The sequence below is a fragment of the Myotis daubentonii genome, chromosome 2 (genome assembly GCF_963259705.1).
Source record: "Myotis daubentonii chromosome 2, mMyoDau2.1, whole genome shotgun sequence".
In the NCBI taxonomy this organism is placed as follows: Eukaryota; Metazoa; Chordata; class Mammalia; order Chiroptera; family Vespertilionidae; genus Myotis; species Myotis daubentonii.
In genome coordinates, this window is record NC_081841.1 from 132,299,781 (window position 1) to 132,322,060 (window position 22,280).

Sequence of the window (22,280 nt, forward strand, 5' to 3'; positions counted from 1 at the left end):
CCTAAGGACACAGACTTATATGGTGGTGAAGGCCTGGGGTGGGGCAGGAACCAGGTCGAGGGGGGCAGTGGAGGAGGAAATGAGAGACATGTGTAATACTCTCAACAATAAAGATTTTTGAAAAAGTGATGGTACATTTACACAATGGAATACTACTCAGCCATGAAAAAAGAAGAACATCTTACCCTTTGTGACAGCATGGATGGACCTGGAGAGCATTATGTTAAGTGAAATAAGTTCACTCGTGTGGAATCGAATGAACAAAGTAAACTAACAAAATAGAAACAGACTCAGAGAGAGAGAACAGCCAAAAGCTGTCAGAGGGGAGGGGATTTTCGGGGATGAGTGAAAAAGTTGAAGGGATTAAGCAACAAACAAACTACAGCCCTTCCCAGCGTGGCTCAGTTGGCTTCGTCCCATGCACTAGGAGGTCTCCAGTTTGGTCAAGGGCACATGCCCAGGTTGTGGTCCCGATCCCCCGGTGGGAGGCATACAGGAGTTGGCCGTCGATGTGCTCTCACATCAATATTTTTCTCTCTCCCTCTCCCTTTCTCTCTCTCTTAAAAAGAAGAACAAAACAACAACTTGTAGATAAGGTGATTACCAGAGGGATAGGGCGTCAGAGGAGGTGAAAGAGGATAAAAGGGGGATAAATGGTGATGGAAGGGGACTTGACTTGTGGTGAATACAATACAGTATCCAGATGATGTATTATAGAATTATACACTTGAAACCTATATAATTTGTTAACCAGTGTCACCCCAGCAAATTAAATAAAAAAGCAAAGAAAAATTTAGTTCACAGATGGGACTATTTGGCCATAATCACATATGTGTATCACACCAAAGCACTCTGTCCACATCTTCAGATTCTCATATACTACTTAACCTGGACCTGTTATAAAAAGCTTCCTCGGGTTTTTGTATCTTAAAATCCCGATCCTGAAAAGGCATCCTTTTTAGAACATCCTAACATTTTTTAATGTTAAGCTTGGAAAAAAATGTGGTCAATGAATATATTACTTTGATGACTTCTTTCCCTCTACCCAGTAAGTCTGAGGTTTTTTTCCTCTCAATTTATTATTTCAGCTGAGCGATAGGAAGAAAGTCAGTTGGTGAATTCACACCTCAGAAGAATATTTCTTCTGTGAAAGAAGGTATACTTGTTGCCAGGAATTAAGAGGAGGAAAGGTGTATTTCAACCCTGACTACTAGATTCAGAAGTGGAGGCTCGTTTTGGGATGGGTGAAGTAGCAATCTAGACTACTGGACTCTCTGTCTATCTTAGTGATTTCCCTTTTTTTTTTTTTACTCACTGTTACAGGGTCAAGGGCAACCTGATTTTTGAGAGATTGTTGACCTTCCCTCCATAGCCAAGAGAGCTCTGCATTATGTGTGTGCTAGGTTAAGGTAACAGGGCTCAGGCAAATGATATTTCCTTGGGAGATTCTGATGATAAAGCCCATGGCTAAGTTCATTTGTTAGGTTTAGCCTAGGTTTTAGGAGTTGTCCCTCCTCTAAGCATTCCCTTGGTAACACCAGGCTCCTGAGAGACATAGCTCAGTTATTTGATGAAGTCACCATTCTTATCTTTGTGGGCAGTCAGAACCTGTCTCTGTCCATTGAACCTGCATTCAGTGCTGATGAGGGTCCCTGTTAGCCTTCTACTTGTTTTTCTTTGTCCATGCATATAAAACACAAGAAAGTATTACATGGATTTGTACAGTGGCTTTATATATTTGTTCTTTTTTTCTTTTTTTCTCAGGGGTGAGGGAGCCGGAGAGGGGCAAATGGTGATGAAGGGGGCTGAGGCCTTGGTGATTTTGAAGGGAGGGGGGAGGTTGACAGATTCTCTGCCCCTTATTTAATTTATTTTAGGGAGAGGGGTAGAGAGATAGAAACATCAATGAGAGAGAAACATAGATCGCTGTCCCAAGCATGCCCCCTGCTGGAGATTGAGCCTGCAACCCAGGCATGTACCCTGACGAAGAATTGAACCAGTGACCTTGTGGTGCATGGGACAACGCTCAACCATTGAGCCACTCCAGCCGGGCCAAGTGCCTTTACTGTTTTCCCTTTATAATAATAGATCTACCTGTAATCATAACAGCAGTTCTTCTCATCAGGCAATGAGATCACGTTTTTGTAAAACTGTTGCCTTTGAGTATGCATTGTTATTAAGTAAATTTGCTTTGTTTTTAGATAGTGTGTAAGGATTATTTTTTGTACATTAATTCTTATGGTTAAGAGGGATGTTTAGATTCTAAATACCGAAGAAAAGGGGTTTCTCTATGTAAGAATATGACTGCTTAGTATTACCACGTAATGGTGAGTTTGTTTCTTGGGATTCTTTGATTAGAATATAATAACCCCTTGAAACTACCCCAAAGCTGGGCAAAGGTGTTCTTAACATTCCAGTCAAGGAAAATTGGTACGTTTTTAGCCCTGGAAGAGAGTCACTCAAGTTTTGACCAAATAGTTATGTAATCATGGACTACCTATAACTTTTTCTTTTTTTAAAAAAGTATACATTTCTGAGGACTAATAGTATGTAAGACTAGTATTTGATCTTACTAAACATGTATTTTTTTGTAGTTTATACACTCAGATACTTATTTTCATACTGTGAAATTGATTTGTCAAGTAAGGCATGATCTCTTTGGAAAAAAAGGCAAATGGAATTATCCCCCTCGTGTTAATGATTATCTTTTGAAGTCTATTAAATCTTGAGTATGTTTCCTGAGTTTTTTGTATTTATAATGTGTTTGTTGCCTTCAGAGCATGAAGATTTTTTAACAGTTGCAGAGTCCCTGAAGAAAGAATTTGACAGTCCAGAAACTGCTGACCTAAAGTTCAGAATTGATGGGAAATATATCCATGTCCATAAAGCTGTTTTGAAAATCAGGTATTTTTGCATGAGCTTGAGACATCAATAACCTTCTTTTCTTTTTATGATATCTGTTCCCTTGTTACTCCATAAAATGGGGACTAATAAGAAACAGCCTTGGCAATAGAGGGAAATGACACAGCTTCATATTTTTGCAGATAGCCTCAATCCATTCATTATTGAAGAGTTTTGCATGCACACGTGTGTGTGCATGTGCACATGTGTCTTTTTTAAAAAGCATAATGTAGTAGTATAAGTATTTGTCTATATATATTTTTATAAATATATTTTAATTGATTTTTTTAGAGAGAAAAAGGGAGAGATTAAGAGATATAGAAACATGAATGAGAGAGAAACATCCATCGGCTGCCTCCGGAATTGAGCCCACAACCCAGGCATGTGCCCTGACCTGGAATTGAACTGTTGACCTCTTGGTTTATGGGCCAACGCGCAACCACTGAGCAACACTGGCCAGGCTGTCTATATTGTTTTTAAATGAAGGATCTTGTGAATATTTATTTCCATCAAAAGCCTTATTTATATGGTCAAAAACCCCCATAAAAGATTGTCAAGGAAAAGTGTATATATGCCTCCTTTTGCTGTTAATTAAAAATTTATTTTTCTCAAGCAGAAAACTCTGGAATGGTGGTCTTCTGGCTCGAGGGACATCTAATTCCCAATTAAAGAAGTGTTGTTTAGCTATATGTCAGGAGTTCTTTGTATAAATGTGAGGGAACTTTGTATTTATTAGTAATTGTTTGGACTGTTGCTCATTAAGGCTGCCTTTACAGAGACCAGCGCAAACAAAGTCAGTCCATTGAGAATTAAACTGGCCACTTACATGTCTTTTTGTAAATTTAGTCAAAAACCTATTTACAAAATAACGTTAAAGGGAATTGAAAAGTCCATATATCATTCATTACTTAAGAGGTAAATATCTGCACCAAAGTATTAATTGAAAGATGACCTGGAAATGTTAGTGTCTGTGAACCTGTGGACAACCAGTCTATTCCTTTCATGTATAGTTTTCTGACCCATTTTATCTACTATTCCTTGTTTAGATACCCATTTCTTTTTACTTCTCAGATGAAGTAATTTTTTAAAAATATATTTTATTGATTTTTTACAGAGAGAAAAGGAGAGGGATAGAGAGTTAGAAACATCGATGAGAGAGAAACATCGATCAGCTGCCTCCTGCACACTCCCTACTGGGGATGTGCCTGCAACTAAGGTACATGCCCTTGACTGGAATCGAACCTGGGACCCTTGAGTCCACAGGCCGACGCTCTATCCACTGAGCCAAACCAGTTAGGGCAATTTTTTAGGTAAATGGCCATTTTTTTTTTAGTATTCTGAATGGATTTTGAAAGTATTTTGTGTTTATTTATACTGTATCTCATTTTAAAAGGATTTTAAAAGATGTTTTTTTAAACCTATAAAGTATGTCATACTTTAAGAAAATCTATATTCAGAAATCAGTTCTTGAATTTATGGGTAGATTTGTACATGTTATACAATACATATTTCATAAAACCCCTTAGGTTTTCTTGAAATATGTGACTATAAGTAAACTACTGTCTCAGTGCACGGATTTGTGCACATTGAAGGAAATTAATTAGAATAAATATTTTAATATTGCTATTCATGTCTTGCTAATGAAAAGAAAATAGATTCTACCGAGTCTCCTATCTTCTTACTCCAGGACTTCTGTGAGGATCAAATGAGATGAGGTACAGGAAAATGCTTCACAAACATTTGGATAAACTGTAAACTATTTGCACCTGGCTATAAAGCAAGTCAGGTTCCTGGGCTGAAGAAACTCCAAGGAGGCTAGTCGCTATGTGACGTCATTACCTGGCACCCACAGCAACTGTTTCTGGGCTGGGCTAGGCAGTGGGCCGCATTTTGCGCCATGGGTTCTTGGCAGCGTTGGCTGCGGTTTGGTGGGGTGTTGCTCTGGGGTGGTGTCCCACTCGGGGGAAGCCGAGTGTTGGTTTGTCAGCGCCAGGTCCGTGGTGCCATTTATTTTTAAATGGCCAGTGTGTGTCACGGTAGCTCCTACGTTGAGCATCTGCCCCTGGTGGTCAGTGCATGTCATAGCTACCAGTTGGATGGATGGACACAGCCTTTTATGTATATAGATTGGTAACAGCTTGGAAAGAGAGGAAAGGGGCAAGGCAAAGCAAAGAAACAAAATAGGAGTGGTAGCCATTTTGAAGACTAGTCAGAAAGAGGATAATTGTCATGTAAGGTAATGGAACAATAATCAGTTTAAATGCAATGCAGTTAACATTTAAAACAGTTTTAAGAATATGCTGATTAGCATTGTTCACAGTGGCCAAGACATGGAGACAGCCAATGTGTCCTACAATAGAGGATTAGATAAAGAAGATGTGGTACATATTATACTATGGAATACTACTCAGCCATAAGAAAGGATAAAATACTGCCATTTGTAACCACATGGATGTACCTTGAGAATATTGTGCTAAGTGAAATAAATCAGGCAGAAAAGGCTAAGCACCATATGCTTTCACTCATATGTAGGATATAAAACTGAAAATCATAGACATAGACAACAGTATGGTGGTTGCCAAAGGGAAGTGGGTAGGGTACTACATGGTAACAGAAGATGATTTGACTTTGGTGGTGAGCACACAGTGCGATATACAGATCTTGTAACAAAGAAATGCACACCTGAAGCCTGTATGCTCCTATTAACCAATGTCGCCCCAATAAATTTGACTTCAAAAGATTAAAAAATGAATATGATGATTATATTAAAAACAACAACAAATAAATGGCTTAGCCCAGTGGTCGGCAAACCGCGGCTCACGAGCCACATGTGGCTCTTTGGCCCCTTGAGTGTGGCTCTTCCACAAAATACCACGTGCGGGTGCGCACGGACAGTGCGATTGAAACTTCCTGGCCCATGCGCAGAAGTCGGTTTTCGGCCTGGGCGAGTCTATTTTGAAGAAGTGGCGTTAGAAGAAGTGGGGGGTGTCGGTCGGGTGGGTGATGGGAGATGCGGGCGCAGGCGGGCTGCGGGATACACAGTGCGGGGGAGGTACATTGTTTTGGGGTACATTCGCTGAGGTCAACCCCTTCCAACTCTCCCATCCACACTCGTCTATCTGAAACAAGTAGCCAAGACGAGTGTGGATAGGAGAGTTGGAAGGGATCAACCTCAGCGAACATACCTCAATCAGATTGAGGACGTTTTTAGCAAAGGCCAGCTTAGGAGTACCCTAATTAAGTTAATAACAATGTACCTACCTATATAGTTTAAGTTTAAAACATTTGGCTCTCAAAAGAAATTTCAATTGTTGTACTGTTGATATTTGGCTCTGTTGACTAATGAGTTTGCCGACCACTGGCCTAGCCGGATTGGCTCAGTGGATAGAGCATTGGCCTGCGGACCAAAGGGTCCCAGTTTCGATTCCAGTCAAAGGCACATATCCTCTGTTGCAGGCTCCTCCCCAGTCCGGACCCTGGTCAAGACTTGTGCAGTAGGCAACCAATCAATGTGCTTCTCTCACATCAGTATTTCTCTGTGTCTTTCCCTCTCTCTTCCACTCTCTCTAAAAATCAATGGAAAAATATCCTCGGGTGAGGATCAAAAAAACCCAAAAACCCACAAATGAATCATTTAAATGTGTTACTTTATAGTGATATGTTTGAACTCTTATTTTTTAATTTCCTTTAATTTCATTATTTAAAATGCATTCCTATACATTTTTAAAAATATATTTTTTTATTGATTTCAGTTAGGAAGGGAGCGAGAGATAGAAACATCAATGATGAGAGAGAATCATTGATTGGCTGCCTCCTGCACACCCCCCACTGGGGATCGAGCCCACAATCCAGGTATGTGCCCTTGACTGGAATCGAACCTGGGACCCTTTAGTCCCCAGGCTGATGCTCTATCCATTGAGCCAAACTACCTAGGGCTCCTGTTGTTTTAAAAAACAAGTGAGCAAGATGTCTTGATATGAATGGGGATTGTCAAATGGAAACAGCAGTAATGCACAAGTGCTAGGCACTCCTAGGCTCTACATAGAATTATTTTTTAAAATATATTTTTTTTATTTCAGAGAGAAAGAGAGAGGGAGAGAGAGAGGTAGAAACATCAATAAATAGAATCATTGATTGGTGGCCTCCTGCATGCCCCCTACTGGGTATTGATCCCGCAACCCGGGCATGTGCCCTGACCAAAGTCAAAATGTGAGCTCCTGGTTCATAGGTCGATGCTCAATCACTGAGCCACACTGACTGGGCTACATATAATTCTTAATATTTCATAGGAAGCATTCATCAAAAATGAAAGTCATGCCCTGGTCAGGTGGCTCAGTTGGTTGGGGTATCATCCCATACACCAAAAGGTTGTGAGTTTGATTCCTGGTCAGGGCACATACCTAGGTTGTGGGTTCAATCCCTGGTCAGGGCGCGTACCGGAGACAACCAATTGATGTTTCCCCTCACATTGATTTTTTCTTTCTCTCCCTTCCTCTCTCTCCCAAAATCAATAAAAACATATCCTTGATTGAAGATTTAAAAACATGAAAATGAGTGTACATAAAAGGCAAATATAAAAATTCTTGCACATGGAATTTTTTTTAGAGTGCTAGCTAAAGATTCATGATCCTGGCGTGTGGAAGCCCAAATATAGTAGTTAAAGATACCTGTAGTATTTGTTTAACTGATTCCATCAACTGAATTGACTTTCTGTTCCATTTTAGGTGTGAGCACTTCCGATCCATGTTTCAGTCTTATTGGAATGAGGACATGAAAGAAGTGATAGAAATAGACCAGTTTTCTTACCCAGTGTATCGTGCCTTTCTTCAGTTCCTCTACACAGACACGGTGGACCTGCCACCTGAAGATGCTATAGGTACTCAGCCACATTGGGACTGGCCATATCATATGGTCAAAAATATAGCTCCTCATCTTCTTATAGTATTGAAACATGAAGAGTTTCAGGTTTATTGGCTTTTAAAAAATATTTGAAGTAAATATCTTTAAAATAATATTGTATAGTTATGGTTAATAATTTTGGACATAAGTCCAAAATTATTTTGTGGACTTACTTTAATTTTTTAATACTGAAGTATAACTTGATAATGGATTTATCATGTCATTTTAGAAAAAAATGAGTGGGAAATTTCATTTTTTGCCTTTCTCTGTACTGTAGAAGAAATTGTATAAAGTGAGTAGAAGAGAGGTTTGTTTGGGGAGTTGGGGAGGTAAGGAGTAACAAAGAGAACTTACTTAATAAAATTCAAGTATTATTCACTAAGAAACTTCTGATTTACCTACATTACTCTGTGCACCAGAAACAAAATAAATATATATACATATATATACATACACACACACACACATATGTATATGTTTAAATTATGGGACATTATCGTAAACTTTATTAAAACTGCTATACTTTTAACTTGTAGGTCTTTTGGATTTGGCGACATCTTACTGTGAAAACAGACTGAAAAAACTTTGTCAGCACATTATCAAGCAAGGAATCACTGTGGAGAATGCCTTTTCATTATTCTCTGCTGCAGTCAGATACGATGCAGAGGTAATGTAAAACCACAAACAGAAACTCAAACCACCCCTCACTCCCTGTATGCTCCTTTCTCTCTTTTTTCTCACTTCGACAAGGACCATGATGAGTAACTTCCTTTCTACTAGGAATCAATGAAGTGACTGATCCCTGAACAATGAAATCTGGCCTTGCTTCTTTATTTTCTGTTCTTAGTTTCAAAATTATTATTCCTCTCTTTTCCTTCTTAACTAAGATAAGAAATCGAGGTCCCAGCAGCTGTACTGTTGGTTGGAATATGAAGTGCACAGCTAATTGGCCTAACAAACCACGTATTTTAGTTCAAGTATTTCTCAAGGTCAGCATATATGTTTTTTTAAGACCACTTTGCTGTCCCTCCGCTCTACCATGTCGTACGCCATGGATGCCATATGATTTGTATCTGTTTATGCTCTGAAATTCTATCATTGTCTAACTATAACAGTTATTCGTGTGTTAAGAACTTGCTCTGGAATCCTTTTTGTCTATATTTTATTTACACTGGATTGAATTCTTAATTTTGGGATTCATGGATCTCTTAAGAGTGTGCTTGAAAGGGCTTTGGGAGTCTGACATTTTGTATTTATGTGCATTTTCTTGAAGTGAAGAACCATAGCTCCTCATGAGCAGAAACTGGGTCTTACTCATCTGTGCACCCTGTGGTGCCTGGCACATCGTAGGCTCTGGATGATAAATGTTTGTTGAACCACCCAAAGGGAGCTTTAGGGATGCTTAGTGAACTAAAGGTTGGTATGGTTGGTTTTACAAATTCACAGGGAATAAAAGGTAGAGAGCAGTAGCTTTGGAGTTCACGACGTCTAGTTAAGATCTCCACCCTAAAGGGCACAATTTGTCTAGTATTGTAAGTATTCTGTCATCATATTCTGCGACAGAATACCTGGTTCCAGGGAATTTACCAAACACCTGCAAGGATCTGCAGCTGTGGCCTTGGAGAGGTGGTGGAGGACAGACTTCCTCCTTACCACACTTAGGGATCGAAGTGCGCCATTATGTCTTGTGTTTTCAAAATGTGTACTATTTTTATTTGAGATTATGTTACTATTATAAATATTTGATAAGGTCAAATATAGCTGACTTTCTCTGTAGCCTTTTCAACAGATGGAATAATGATCAAAAGATATTTCTAATAGAAAATGGAAGTATAGTTTTTCCTCCTGCCCTTTCTTTGATAGGAGCTTCTTTATTAGAAATGCTATTTCTGCCCTGGCCAGCTTGGCTCAGTGGATAGAGCGTCAGCCTGCAGACTGAAGGGTCCCAGGTTCGATTCTGGCCAAGGACACATGCCTGGGTTGCGGGCTTGGTTCCCAGTGGGGAGTGTGTAGGAGGCAGCCGATAGGTGATTCTCAAATCATTAATGTTTCTATCTCTCTCTCCTTCTCCCTTCCTCTCTGAAATCAATAAAGAAATAAATATATTTAAAAAAAAAGAAATGCTATTTCCTTAGATTTAATTCCCACCCAATGATCTAATTTTAAATTGCCAGTGCCTTTTTTCTCCATGTTGTGATTGATTTTAAAATCTTGTCTGTGTCTCTCCATATTCCTCCCCATTGCTAATGAGTTTCACATTTTGGGGGTGGGATCTTGCTGACTAAAACCATTTGGACAGAGGTGAACATCTCGGCTCTAGTTGCTGAAACTTTCTTCCTCACTTCTAGCTATCATGTACCCCAGAAAGTTTATAGAAAAGTCTTATGTTAGCTGATCATTTCCTTGACTATTTTTTTTCTTAATTAAATATAAACACATTAAAAATAAAACCCATTATTTGAGACCACAAATGCATGGGATCTCCCAGAGTCTGCCACAATATGGGCATATAGTTAGTATTAAAAAATTTACATTGAGTTAAATTCATGAATGAATGTATTTGAAACACGTAATCATGAAGATGCGCTTATTAAAAAACTTTAAAAAAACATACAAATATAACACATTCAATATGGAAAAATTATAAAATAGAGAGGAGACAGAAATAAAAAGAATCACCCGTTTTTCTCCCTGCGTGATCTACAATAATAATCTGCTTTGTGTTGATATTTACTGCTGTGTTGCTAACAATTACCTGAAAGAGAAGTTGGGGTGCTTCACTGGGCTGGAAAAAGTTTAGCTAAATCAGAAAGCAGGTCTAATTAAGCAGGTTTATCTATATATATATAAAAGTCTAAGTTGACTCGCACATGAGCAATATATATAAAGCTCTCGCTGGCGACAGTCTTTATTGAAGCATGCATGTGTTTCAATCTGTCATTGTCAATCATGAATTTGGTTGACACTTCTATTATAGAGAAAGGGCGAATAGTGATATTAAAATATTTCTTCTAATTCATTTCCTTTAATGTGCACGAATCCATGCACCAGATCACTAGTACAAATATAACACAGTCAATATGGAAAAATTATAAAATAGAGAGGAGACAAAAATAAAAAGAATCACTTTCTTTGGTGGTTTTTTGTTGTTGTTGTTGTTCTGATAGGAGTTACATAATTGACAAATTTAATTTTTATTTTCTTAATGTTATTGAATGTAGTAAATGAATAAATGAAGTCTTTAGAATATAAAAATAAAACACACTCACTATATCTGTTAGTTGATGGGAAGCTACTATTAAGCCACTTGAAATTAGCTGCAAAAACTGTTATTTTCAGAACCTCAACTTGAGGATACTAGATGCCTTTGCCTTCATTCTGTGGGTTGAAGTGCTAGGAAGATGGAGACCGCCTGCTTCTCATGTTTCTTCTCTTTTCTATAAAAGTTATTATTGTTCCTCCATACACCCTTTGACAAGATAATCTTTAAGCAAATGTGCACACATAAAAGCAACAAAAATGTATTGACTCACTACTTATGAAGAGTTTTTAAAATTAACTATTGTGGGGTCCTGTCATTATGAATGAAACTTTCTATAAAGTAAAGAGGGACTTGGAGAAGGAGCACTTAAGTAATCCTCTAGCATAAATCTGAATAAATACTGACATCAAGGGAGAAAATGTGAGTAAAACATTGTCTTGAGGTACTTCTGTGTCACATTATAAAAAACTTGAAATGTTTCTGTTTATACTGTTTCAGGAAATTTTTGTTTTCTATGTATATTTGAACTTTAGGAGGAACAGTTGGGAAGTATTATTTGTTTAATCAGATTAGAGAATTTTCCAGAAAATCCTACTTGTTGAGTAACTTGTATCTTAGGATTTTGTTTTTGTTGGGAAGCCATAAATATGAGCCCAGAAATGTAATTCCAAAAGTGGTTTGGGATGTGAGTATTGGAAAACTTCACGCTAAAGTCAGATGGTCAGCATTTTTCTTCTTCTTTCTGAGGGCCAGATTACAAGTTTTCTATGACCAGTAGACTGTAAAATATGTTTGGGGTAATGGGAGAAAGCATCTTTCTCTATTTTTCCATATGGTAAGATATTTAAATACATTCTTAGAAAAAACACCCACTTCAATATGAAATATTTTGTACTTGACATATTATAAAGTGAATTCCAGACTTACGGTTTAGGGGCTTTGTTTTACAATTATTTTAACAAGTTTGGACAGTTAGTTATGGTTCGCCATTTCTTGTCACCTGCATGTGTCTCAAGGGTGGCTTGTGACATGAAGGCAGCCTGTCTTACTGTGGCCAAGTGCCCTTCCACAGGAAGTCTTAGCATTCAGCTATTTTAGTTTTGGTATTTTAGGACTGGATAACTCCATTAAATAAAATTGCATTTTTAAAATGTTGATATTAAGCCATGGCTAGGTAGCTCAGTTGGTTGGAGCAACATCCCGATATGCCATGGTTGTAGGTTCGATCGCCAGTCGGCACATACAAGAATCAACCAGTGAATGTATAAATAGGTGGAACAACAAATTGTTGTTTTTCTCTCTGTCTGTCTCTAAAATCATAAGTAAAACATTTTTTTAAATTGATATTAAGACCATCAATTCTCTTGTTACTAAAGAAAATCTGTGGGAAGGAAGGAAAAACAACTTGTTTTTTGAGAATGTATAGTGACTGAAATAATTAAGTATTAAAAATTTGGAATGAAAGTATAAGTTATTTCAGTATAGCAGTTTTTAATTTTGATCTTCGTTGCTAATTGTGCTAGGGGCAAGGGCCTGACAAAGAAGAATTACTAAGTAGGCTGAGGGGCAGGGACCATGGGAGAGAAAAATTGCTAATTATCTTACTAGAAAGCAATGTGTTATGATAGAACCCAGCCAGGTGTGACCCTGCTCGTAAATTTTATGTAAACTTTTTACCCTGCCAGTACCAGGAACGGCTAATGAACCACTTTGCAGTTTGTTTTTTGTTTTTTTTTAAAAAATACTTTGTAGTGTTGCAGATAAAAGGTCTTGCTGTACTCTTGGTCGGTCGGCACTGCAAGCTGTGGGGCTCTTACGGGAAGGGCACGGCTGGCAGTCAGCTGGCCAGCTTAATAAAGGCTCTTAAAATTTAAATTCTGAGTTGGTGGTCTATCTCGCTGAGCTAACCCATAGCACTAATTACAACAAATCTGATGTTTTATGCTATTTGCCTTTATAACAATTTCACCACAAGATGTCATAAACATGGACGTCAGTTCTAAAATACTAACGATAACACCGTGTTAGATTTTGCATCTCCCACTTCCCTATTCAATGGGCCTTGAGAAAACTCTTTCATTCTGTCATTCTTGTCCTTGGAAAGGTTTTATTTAAAGCCCAGCAATCCTGTTATAGTTGATATATTGATTGGGTAAGAGTTGCATTTTCTTTTCTAAGCAATAGAAGATCTGATCATTTGCAGAATGTGATGAACAGATCATGTAGGTTCTTACAGTATTTAAGAATTATCAGAAAGATGTTTATCTAATTCACACATTTAAGGCAAAGTGGTTCAGGGCATTGGTTGCTCAATGAATTCGCTTGGCTATGCCACTCTCAAATTCATGCAAATGAATTTGCATATTCCAGTTTCTCTTTCCAAGTGCTTTCAATGCTTCCTTTTCCATAGATCTGCCTTCACCAAGGCTCAATTAGTTTCTTAAACAATGGATATTTATATTATTTTCAGTATTCCCTAGTTAGACTTTTGTTTTTAAGCCTCACCTGAGGATATTTTTCCATTGCTTTTATATAGAGTAGCGGGAAGGGGGGGGGGGGTAAGGGGGGGAGGAGAGAGAGAGAGAGAGAGAGAGAGAGAGAGAGAGAGAGAGAGAGAGAAAGAGAGAGAGAGAGAAAGAGAGAGAGAGAGAGAGAGAGAGAGAGAGAGAGAGAGAGAGAAAGATTGATGTGTCCGCAGATTGCCTCCTGCACGCTCCTGGACTGGGACTGGAGAATGAAGCTGCAGCCCAGGCACTAGTATGTGCTCTTAACCTGGAATGGAACCTGCCACCCTTCCGTGCGCAGGACCAATGCTCTAACCACGGAGCCCTACCAGCCAGGGCCCTAGTTAGACTTTTAATGTTTGAAACTGTTAAACATATGTTGAATATTGAGAAATCTCACCAATTCAAAGGCAGATTGATAGAACTATTTTTATTGATACATGAACTGATTTGTAATTAGAAGCACAGTTTGCATTCTTTTTTTTTTAATGTTTCTATTGATGAGAGAGAGAGAGAGAGAGAGAGAGAGAGAGAGAGAGAGAGAGAGACACACACACACAGACATCGACTTGCTGCCTCCTGCATGTCCCTTTTGGGGGGATTGAGCCCACAACCTGGGCATGTGCCCTGACTGGGAATAAAACATGACCTCCTAGTTCACAGGTCAACACTCAATCATTGAGTAACACTGGCCAGGCTTCTTTTCCTTTGAATTTGAAATTATATAATTAAAACGTAATATTTAAAGATCCTTATCTGATATATTACATGATTTGAAGAACTTTCTTGCTCATGACTGGCTACTTCTTCCTAAGTTATGGGTAAACTAGTTTTCTATTTTTGATAAATAAGATCAAAGTATATCTTCCTGTGGAATAATTTAGTCCCTAGAGCTATTTATTAAACTTTGGGTTATAAAATACCAGGAGTAGTGCTTTTTCTTTAATATTAACGTGAGAGAGAATGTTTTATATAATTTAGCATTTTAATTTACTATAATACTCAGAGCATTCAGTTGTACATTTATTCAATCCACTCGCTATCTCTTATTAAAAATATGGATTCAGCCCTGACCGGTTTGGCTCAGTGGATAGAGCGTCGGCCTGCGGACTCAAGGGTCCCAGGTTCGATTCCGGCCAAGGGCATGTACCTTAGTTGCAGGCACATCCCCAGTAGGGTGTGTGCAGGAGGCAGCTGATCGATGTTTCTCGCTCATCGATGTTTCTAACTCTATCCCTCTCCCTTCCTGTCTGTAAAAAAAATTAATAAAATATATTTAAAAAATATGGATTCAGAGATTGTGCTAACATTTTAAATGCATTTTGAATTATCTAGAAAATAAAACTCTGGCAGTGGCTGGCTGGCATACGTTAGATGGAGTTTATCTCCTACTGGTTATATTCCTGGAGGGGAGTATCCTTTCAGTGGAGACAGAGGCTCCTCAGGATAAAGGGAGTCATTATTCGCAGAGGTCTGCACCGAGAGAGCAAAAAAGGTGTGTGTTCATATGTTTGTGTGAGTCCTTCCCCATTTTGCCTAAAATTCTCATTTCATGGTTGCTGGAAATGTGAAGTCAAGACTGTACCATTTAAATGTTGAATTCCTGGTTTGATAGGACCCTGAGTACCTCCACAGTATCCAGCAAAGTGATAAAAGTCAAGCTATTTGTGATAAAAGTTATTAGTGGGATTTGCTTTTATATACTGAGTCTTGGTATATATTCCTGGTACCTCATTGATTTAATATATGTTCCAACATACGAAGGAACAAACAACATTAGAGTCTTGCTGGGGATGACAGGTTGTACTAGTTAGGCAGAAATCGATTTTTATTTTTATTTTTATTTATTTATTTTTTTTAAAATATATTTTATTAATTTTTTACAGAGAGGAAGGGAGAGAGATAGAGAGTTAGAAACATCGATGAGAGAGAAACATCGATCAGCCGCCTCCTGCACACTCCCCACTGGGGATGTGCCCGCAACCAAGGTACATGCCCTTGACCGGAATCGAACCTGGGACCTTTCAGTCCGCAGGCTGACGCTCTATCCACTGAGCCAAACCGGTTTCGGCAAAAATCGATTTTTAAATTGTTCTGGTTTACCATTTGTATATATTACTTTCCCGAATGGTGGTGGTTGGTGACTTCCATTTGTCTGACTGAAAATCCAATCTCTGAATATTCTTCTTTCTGTTAACCATCTAAGAAATTGGTGTGATGATAGTTGTTGAGTATTATTCTTGAAGGCATTTGTATTTAGGAGAGCATGAAAGTAAATTTAAGGCCCTTGGAAATTTTTTTAATGCGTCACTTTAGGTTGACTACACCTCTCCACCGCTTTTCTAATTCTTATAGTCTCCCTTCCCCCCCCCCCCCCCTTTTAAATTTTTTGTAGTCTCTGCCTTAAATAATCCATATCTTAATTCTTTTCTCTGACTTCTTGAACGTGGTAAAACATATGATCGGGACTAAAGTTGCGTTAGCTTTTTAAAATCATGTTAAGTATGACTAGACTGTGTGTTAACCATGAGGAAACTTCCCCTCATGGACTGTGTGTGTGCATGTGGGTATGTTTTGAAGAGTCAGACGAGATAGGGAACCGTTGCTTTTACTGTGTTGTGAGTAAATAGCACGCGCTTTCCTGACACCTATCTGTGGCCACTTGTTTGCCTAATTTGAGGTTTCTGGACTCAACTATCCTTTCTGGGGGAGGGGGAGGTACTTGGGGTGAAGGGTTTGGAGAGAGTAATTCAATTCGGGTTAATTTAAAAAGGCCTCTTCTTGTTTTTATTTTTGTTGTGTGTGTCCAGGATTTAGAAGAATTCTGCTTTAAGTTTTGCATCAATCATTTGACAGAAGTTACACAGACTGCAGCATTTTGGCAAATGGATGGCCCTCTGCTAAAGGAATTCATTGCTAAAGCCAGTAAATGTGGAGCCTTTAAGAACTGAAGCCAAGGCTGCTGGGCTGTGAGAGTGCTCTGGGCACTGGTGATGGTGTGTCTTGTGCTCTGCTGGTGAAATGCTGCAGGTAAAAACCATCAGGTTGTCTTTTCATATCTGGGAGACAATTCTGTGTGTAGGAATATATGAAGGATATATGGCTTTTCCTGAACTTAACTTTAAACAACTCTTGTTTCCAGACATGTATATTTTAAATGTGACTATCTGTTTGTCTGGAACACTATTAAAGGGTGAAAGTTTAGCTGGTTGTTTTTTTGTTTTTCATTAGAGGAATTTATGAACTTGGAAAGGATGTTTGTGGCAGCTCTCCTGGCTCACTTACCAACAATCCGTTTGACACTAGGGGTGGTGATAGTTTGTGAATTGTGAGTTAGGCATGGAGGCCCCACCATGAATTAAAGATGCTGACTTTGGGGCTTACTGAATTGCTGCATTAGTTGCTAGCTCAACTGCCTTACTGTGAAAGAATAGCTGAGATATTTTGAGGCTTTTTTTTTGTGTGTTTGCACTATTGGACTTTTTCTTAACTTCATGGTGTATGAAAATAATATTAAGTTTAATATGAGTTAAATCTATTGAAATGATAATTATGTTAAGATAAATTTTTAGATTAGCCAAGATTTCTCTTAAGACTTAAGCACATAAAGAGTAGTAATTTAGAACTGTGAAAAGTTGATAATGAAAGAAATTTGGACAAAGGTGAATGTTTTATAACTTAGAATCTCCACTACTATTTAACGATGTTTTATTTAAGATGATCTGCTACATATGATTCAAAGAAAAGGTTCTTAAAACCAACTCTCTTACAGGACTTAAAGGAATTAGTTTTATCTCTTATCTAGACCAAATCCATCACCAATTCGCTTATTTGAAACTTCGCCAGCTTTTACTTTTGGTTTTCCTCTCCTTTTAATTGTGTTAGGTCTAATATTTAGCACAATTGGTCCTTGAAAAAGGATCAAAATTATGGGATTTTTTGTTTTGTTTTTGGGGGTCTGGTTATGAAGTGTGATTTGGAAGGTAAGAATATTCAACTCTTAAGCTTTGTCGTGTGTGTCAGTTGCTTTAAGAACAAAGCTCTGTTCTGCCCTCCAATCCACAGACTCATTTCCATTTGTGGGAGTTCTCTTAGCAAATTCTGTTTCCTGCCTGGAAGGTCCTCCCATCTGAACTTGGAGCCTAAATACATTTTCAGATCAAATGTATTTATAAATTAGAATCTCCACTACTATTTAACGATGTTTTATTTTATTAAGATAAAATTTGAGAACTCAAGTTTAAATTGCCCCCTCCTCCACACACTTTTACCCCTATAAAAATGACATATTCAATATACTCTTGCCTAAATACATTTTCAGATTAACAAGAGGATGAAGAGATGCGGCAGCTATTATTTTTAGCAGTGTTTTTGAGTGTGTGTGTAGCAGGGAGTGAGGAGTGAGGGCCCGAAGCTAGAAATTCATTGACAGGTAAAACATATGCAAATCTAGAAGTCCCAGCCCCCTTTTCTTGACCATGTTGCTAGTGATTGAAGTCCAGTGATTAGGTTAGAACTGGTTCTGTAACATGATAGAACTTTTCTTACTAGGTTGATGATACATATTAATTTGATTAATTATGGTGGGTAGTGTTTGTAACAATCACTGTTCTGTAGGCTTATTTTGATCTGGACAAAACATGAACTTCAGTATGTTTACTATTGCTCTTACTTGAAAAAAGGACTATGAAAAGCACAAATTAAAGTAGTAGGTCCATTTCCATACATGGTTCATTCATTGAACAAATATTTGTAAAGAACCACTTCTCATATTATTGAGTAATTGTGTGAGTATGTATGTAGTGAAGAGAACAGGAATAAGTCCTTCAAAATTGTTTATCTTTTTTTAAAAATATATACTTATTTTTCTACTTGGTTTTGTTGTTAATCATAGAGATGAAAACTATTCTTTGAATTGCTTTTTTCATCTGATGTAATAATGAAAGCCAAAGTATTCATATTTCCTAAAATAGCCCTAAATGTACTGTTGATCTTCTTACTGGAACAATGTTTGATACTCTAATGTATAGGTTGTATTTATGTAATGTTTAGAATGACATATTAATAAATAAAGCTGTCTGTTAAAAAGAGGCGTGTAGTTGTTCCACCACCCCCCTCAAAAATCAGTGATATGCAGCCATAAAAGAAAGTCTGACACATGCTGCAACTTGTATGAACCTTGGAGACATTACACTAGGTTCACTAAGCCAGTCACCAGACGACAAAGACTGTATGATTCCACTATGTGAAGTACCTGTCACAGTCAGAGACTTTCAGAAAGTAGGTTGTGATTGCCAGGGACTCCAGGGAGGAGGAAATGGGAAGTCACAGTTACAGAGTTACAGCTGTGCAAGATGAAAAGAGTTCTGTGGATGGACAGCAGTGGGGGTAGCAAAACAATGAATTTACTTAACGCTACAGAACTGTGCACATAAACATAGTTAACATGGGAAACTTTACAACTTAAAAAAATCTGTACTGTGAGTCTTAGCAGGTATCAGGCTAAAAATAGATACCACCATGAACATGTGTCAACTGCATCTAAACTGCACACACACCCCTATAAAAATCCTTTGATTTATTTCTGCTGAAAGATAGTACAGTTGAACTGTCACAGCAGAAAAACCTGAATCCTTTGGGGTACTTATAAGTGAAGGGAAAGACATAAATAGTCCCTGCCCTCAAGGAAAGTATACATTATAGGAAAGGTTTAGGAGTTAACACAATAACATATCTATAAACAGCTTTTCATGATAGTGAGAGAAAACCTAAGAGAGTTAATACGAGAAGCATATCTGAAGACGTTTGTGCGGTGTGGGGGAAAACATAAGTGTCCTGTCAGCTTATTTCCAAAACACATTAAGTGGCACAAGCAAAGGCTTACAGGTGGGAGCTGATGAGCCTGACATAAGCAAGTCTGGTTGAGTGGAAAAGCCAGGGTCTGAGAGGTGGAAATGCTGGCAAGGGGAGGATGTGTGTATGTGAGAACATTTATTTCCCACGGTGCCAAGCATCATTCATGCCCTGTGCTGCACGTACATTTTTTTTCATGCCCACATTTTGTACCATAAGGTAGGCAGGATTGGGCTCAGATAGATTAAACAATGTGATTAAAGTTTTTCAGTACTAAGGGATAGAGCTAAAGTACAAAACCAGGCCTGAGTTTGCCTGACATTTGCTTACTTTATGACTGCAAAACATGAGCTGCATTGCCCCAAAGTAATCTTGTGAATGACAGATTAAATTTGAAAATAACGTGGGAGGACAGAGGTTTTCTTTAAAATAAAGATCATGAAGTCAAAACTATTACTCAGTATCAGGGGCCGAAGCTGAGTTACCATCTAGACCAGGGGAAATTAGATTCAGTGGGTTGGGATGGAGTCTTGGCTGTTAGTTTGTTAAGTCCCCCAGGCGATTCTGATGTGCGAATTTGAGAACCGCTGACCTTGATTTTTGTCCCTCAGGTAAGAATGACTTCGGCTAGGGTTGCCTTTACAACAGGTATGGACCCATTCTCTTTTCACCTACATCATATTCTTCTCTGAACAGATATTTTTTTGAGTACTTACTACATACCCGGCATCAATGCTGAGACTTAATCAACCTCATTTTGAAATGTAGCATTATTGCCCTGGCCAGTCTGGCTCAGTGGATACAGTGTCCTCTCAGGGCACATACCCCATTTGCAGGCTCTATCCCTGGCTCTGATCAGGGTGCATGTGGGAGGCAAACAATTCATGTTTCTCTCTCAAATGGATGTTTCTCTCTCTGTTTCTCCCCCTCTCTTCCACTCTAAGAAATCAATGAAAAAATACCCTTGGATGAGAACTAACAACAATAAGAAATGTAGGATTATTGTGAATTAAGGTACTATAGTAAAAAATTAGAAATGTGAATATAAGGTTGAGAAAAATCGTAACTATCATTTTTTTTCATTCTTACATATTCTCACTGATATTCTTATTCAGAGTCCAATTTTAAATCTCAGTGTTTATTTTGAAGATGATGTATTTCTATGTGATGACTGTGGCTGAGAAGAAATTTAAAAAGTTGACTTTGTGATAAGAAGACAGGCAAATTTGGTACAAGTAAAATAAAATATTCAAATTTATTATATCTAAGAGGCATTATGGGCTAGAAATAGTTTCAAAAGATAAAAACAGTTTATGTATTTATTGAACAAACATTTATGGAGCATGCTGGGTGCTTGGGAATGTGATAGTAAGCAAACACAGAATAGTTAGTTCCTGCCCTCAGAGCTGATCCTCCAGCAGTGTGAGGTAAGGTACAGTGGATTATACTGGAAAGTGTTATGAAGGAAAAGTACTCTCAGATGGAATAAGTGGGAGGAACATGTATAATAAGATCTGCAGAGGGAGCAGTTAGAGGAAGGCAAAAGAGCAGTTAAGTCTTCACAACAGGATGTGCTAAAGGCCCTGGGGGCAGGGGCACCTGGTGTGTTACTGGAATCAACCTAGATCAGCGGTTGCCAACCGGAGGTCCGAAAGGTTGGCGACTGCTGACCTATTTCACTGGAGACGGGTGGAGGCAATGTGTCAGCAGGAAGCCAGAGGAAGGGTTTTAGTACAGAGGTTGGGAGATATGGAAGGCATGATCCAATTTACTCAAGTAGAATCTGAGAAACATTTTGCCAGAGGAGAGGTAGGAGAAGTGAGATCATAAGAGGGAGGCAGTAAACACCCAGTTAGGCATGAACAGGTTTGAGCTGGTGAGGATCAAAGTGTGCAGACAAGAGAGACACGAGACCTTGTGCTAGAGATGTGTGGCTTTCCCAGGCCTGGTCTCTAGTTCTCAGCCTGCTTGCAGCTATGCCCAATTTCTGGCTTAGGAAATGGTAACTCTTAAGAAGATAAAGAAGATACTGAAGCACTGTTTTCTTGAACAGAGCACAAAGTTTGTTTTAAGTCCTGAAGTAGCTCAATCTCTTCCTTCATCTGCTGCCATTTTTCTTCGAATTGCTGAATGTTAGTCTCTAATGCTGTGTGTGATAAGAAATAAAATGATTTCAGGTTATTCAGAAGTTGTCTAAAAAATGTTATGATATCTAGCCCCTATTATTTGGAAGAGCATACATAGTACATGATGCTGTGCCCCAAGTGAAAAGAATCTAGGACAGCCGTGGGCAAACTATGGCCCGCGGGCCGGATCCGGCCGTTTGAAATGAATAAAACTAAAAAAAAAAAAAAAAAAGACCGTACCCTTTTATGTAATGATGTTTACTTTGAATTTATATTAGTTCACACAAACACCCCATCCATGCTTTTGTTCCGGCCCTCCGGTCCAGTCTAAGAACCCATTGTGGCCCTCGAGTCAAAAAGTTTGCCCACCCCTGTTCTAGGATCTTAAGAGGAGGAACTGGTTCTTTTATGTTTGCTTCCTCTTCTAATTCAGGATAGAACTCTAGTATTTTATTTCACATAAAGCTGATCAGTAAATCTTTAAGGTTTTGTACATATTTGTAGCAGAAAAAGGCACTCTGTGTATATTTGAAAACTCGAAAGCAGCCACTGTATAACCTTCATGCTACACTATATACATTTGTTGAGAGATGATTAGCGAGAGCATGTGATTATAATATCAAGGATCAGGGCAAGTCTTTCATAAAAATGCATCCAGTTTTTAATGTTAAAAGCTTTTGATTTTATTTAGAAATAGAGAGGCTTTTAATGTGGAAATTTAGGAGCATTACTCAG

The 22,280-nt window shown here is 38.3% G+C and overlaps 2 protein-coding genes across 8 annotated transcripts in view; one reads left to right on the forward strand and one right to left on the reverse strand.

Annotated features, from left to right (window-relative positions):
- RCBTB1 (RCC1 and BTB domain containing protein 1) overlaps positions 1 to 19,361 on the forward strand; it is a 72,221-nt gene extending 52,860 nt beyond the window's left edge. For 6 of the 7 annotated variants that reach the window (XM_059684584.1, XM_059684586.1, XM_059684587.1 and 3 more), the window contains 4 exons: positions 2,778 to 2,904; positions 7,626 to 7,777; positions 8,337 to 8,467; positions 16,377 to 18,656. In XM_059684584.1, the coding sequence (XP_059540567.1) occupies positions 2,778 to 2,904; positions 7,626 to 7,777; positions 8,337 to 8,467; positions 16,377 to 16,517 (551 nt within the window). In that variant the 3' untranslated portion in view covers positions 16,518 to 18,656. Of the gene's footprint in view, positions 1 to 2,777; positions 2,905 to 7,625; positions 7,778 to 8,336; positions 8,468 to 16,376; positions 18,657 to 19,274 lie in introns of those variants that run through there. The other variant, XR_009451331.1, reaches the window with a different exon arrangement.
- Positions 19,362 to 20,655: 1,294 nt separating this feature from the next.
- Positions 20,656 to 22,280, reverse strand: part of SETDB2 (SET domain bifurcated histone lysine methyltransferase 2) — a 108,263-nt gene continuing 106,638 nt past the window's right edge. Inside the window, exon 21 of the mRNA XM_059684581.1 lies at positions 20,656 to 21,565. Coding sequence (XP_059540564.1) covers positions 21,429 to 21,565 — 137 coding nt within the window. The 3' untranslated portion in view covers positions 20,656 to 21,428. The remainder of the gene's footprint in view (positions 21,566 to 22,280) is intronic.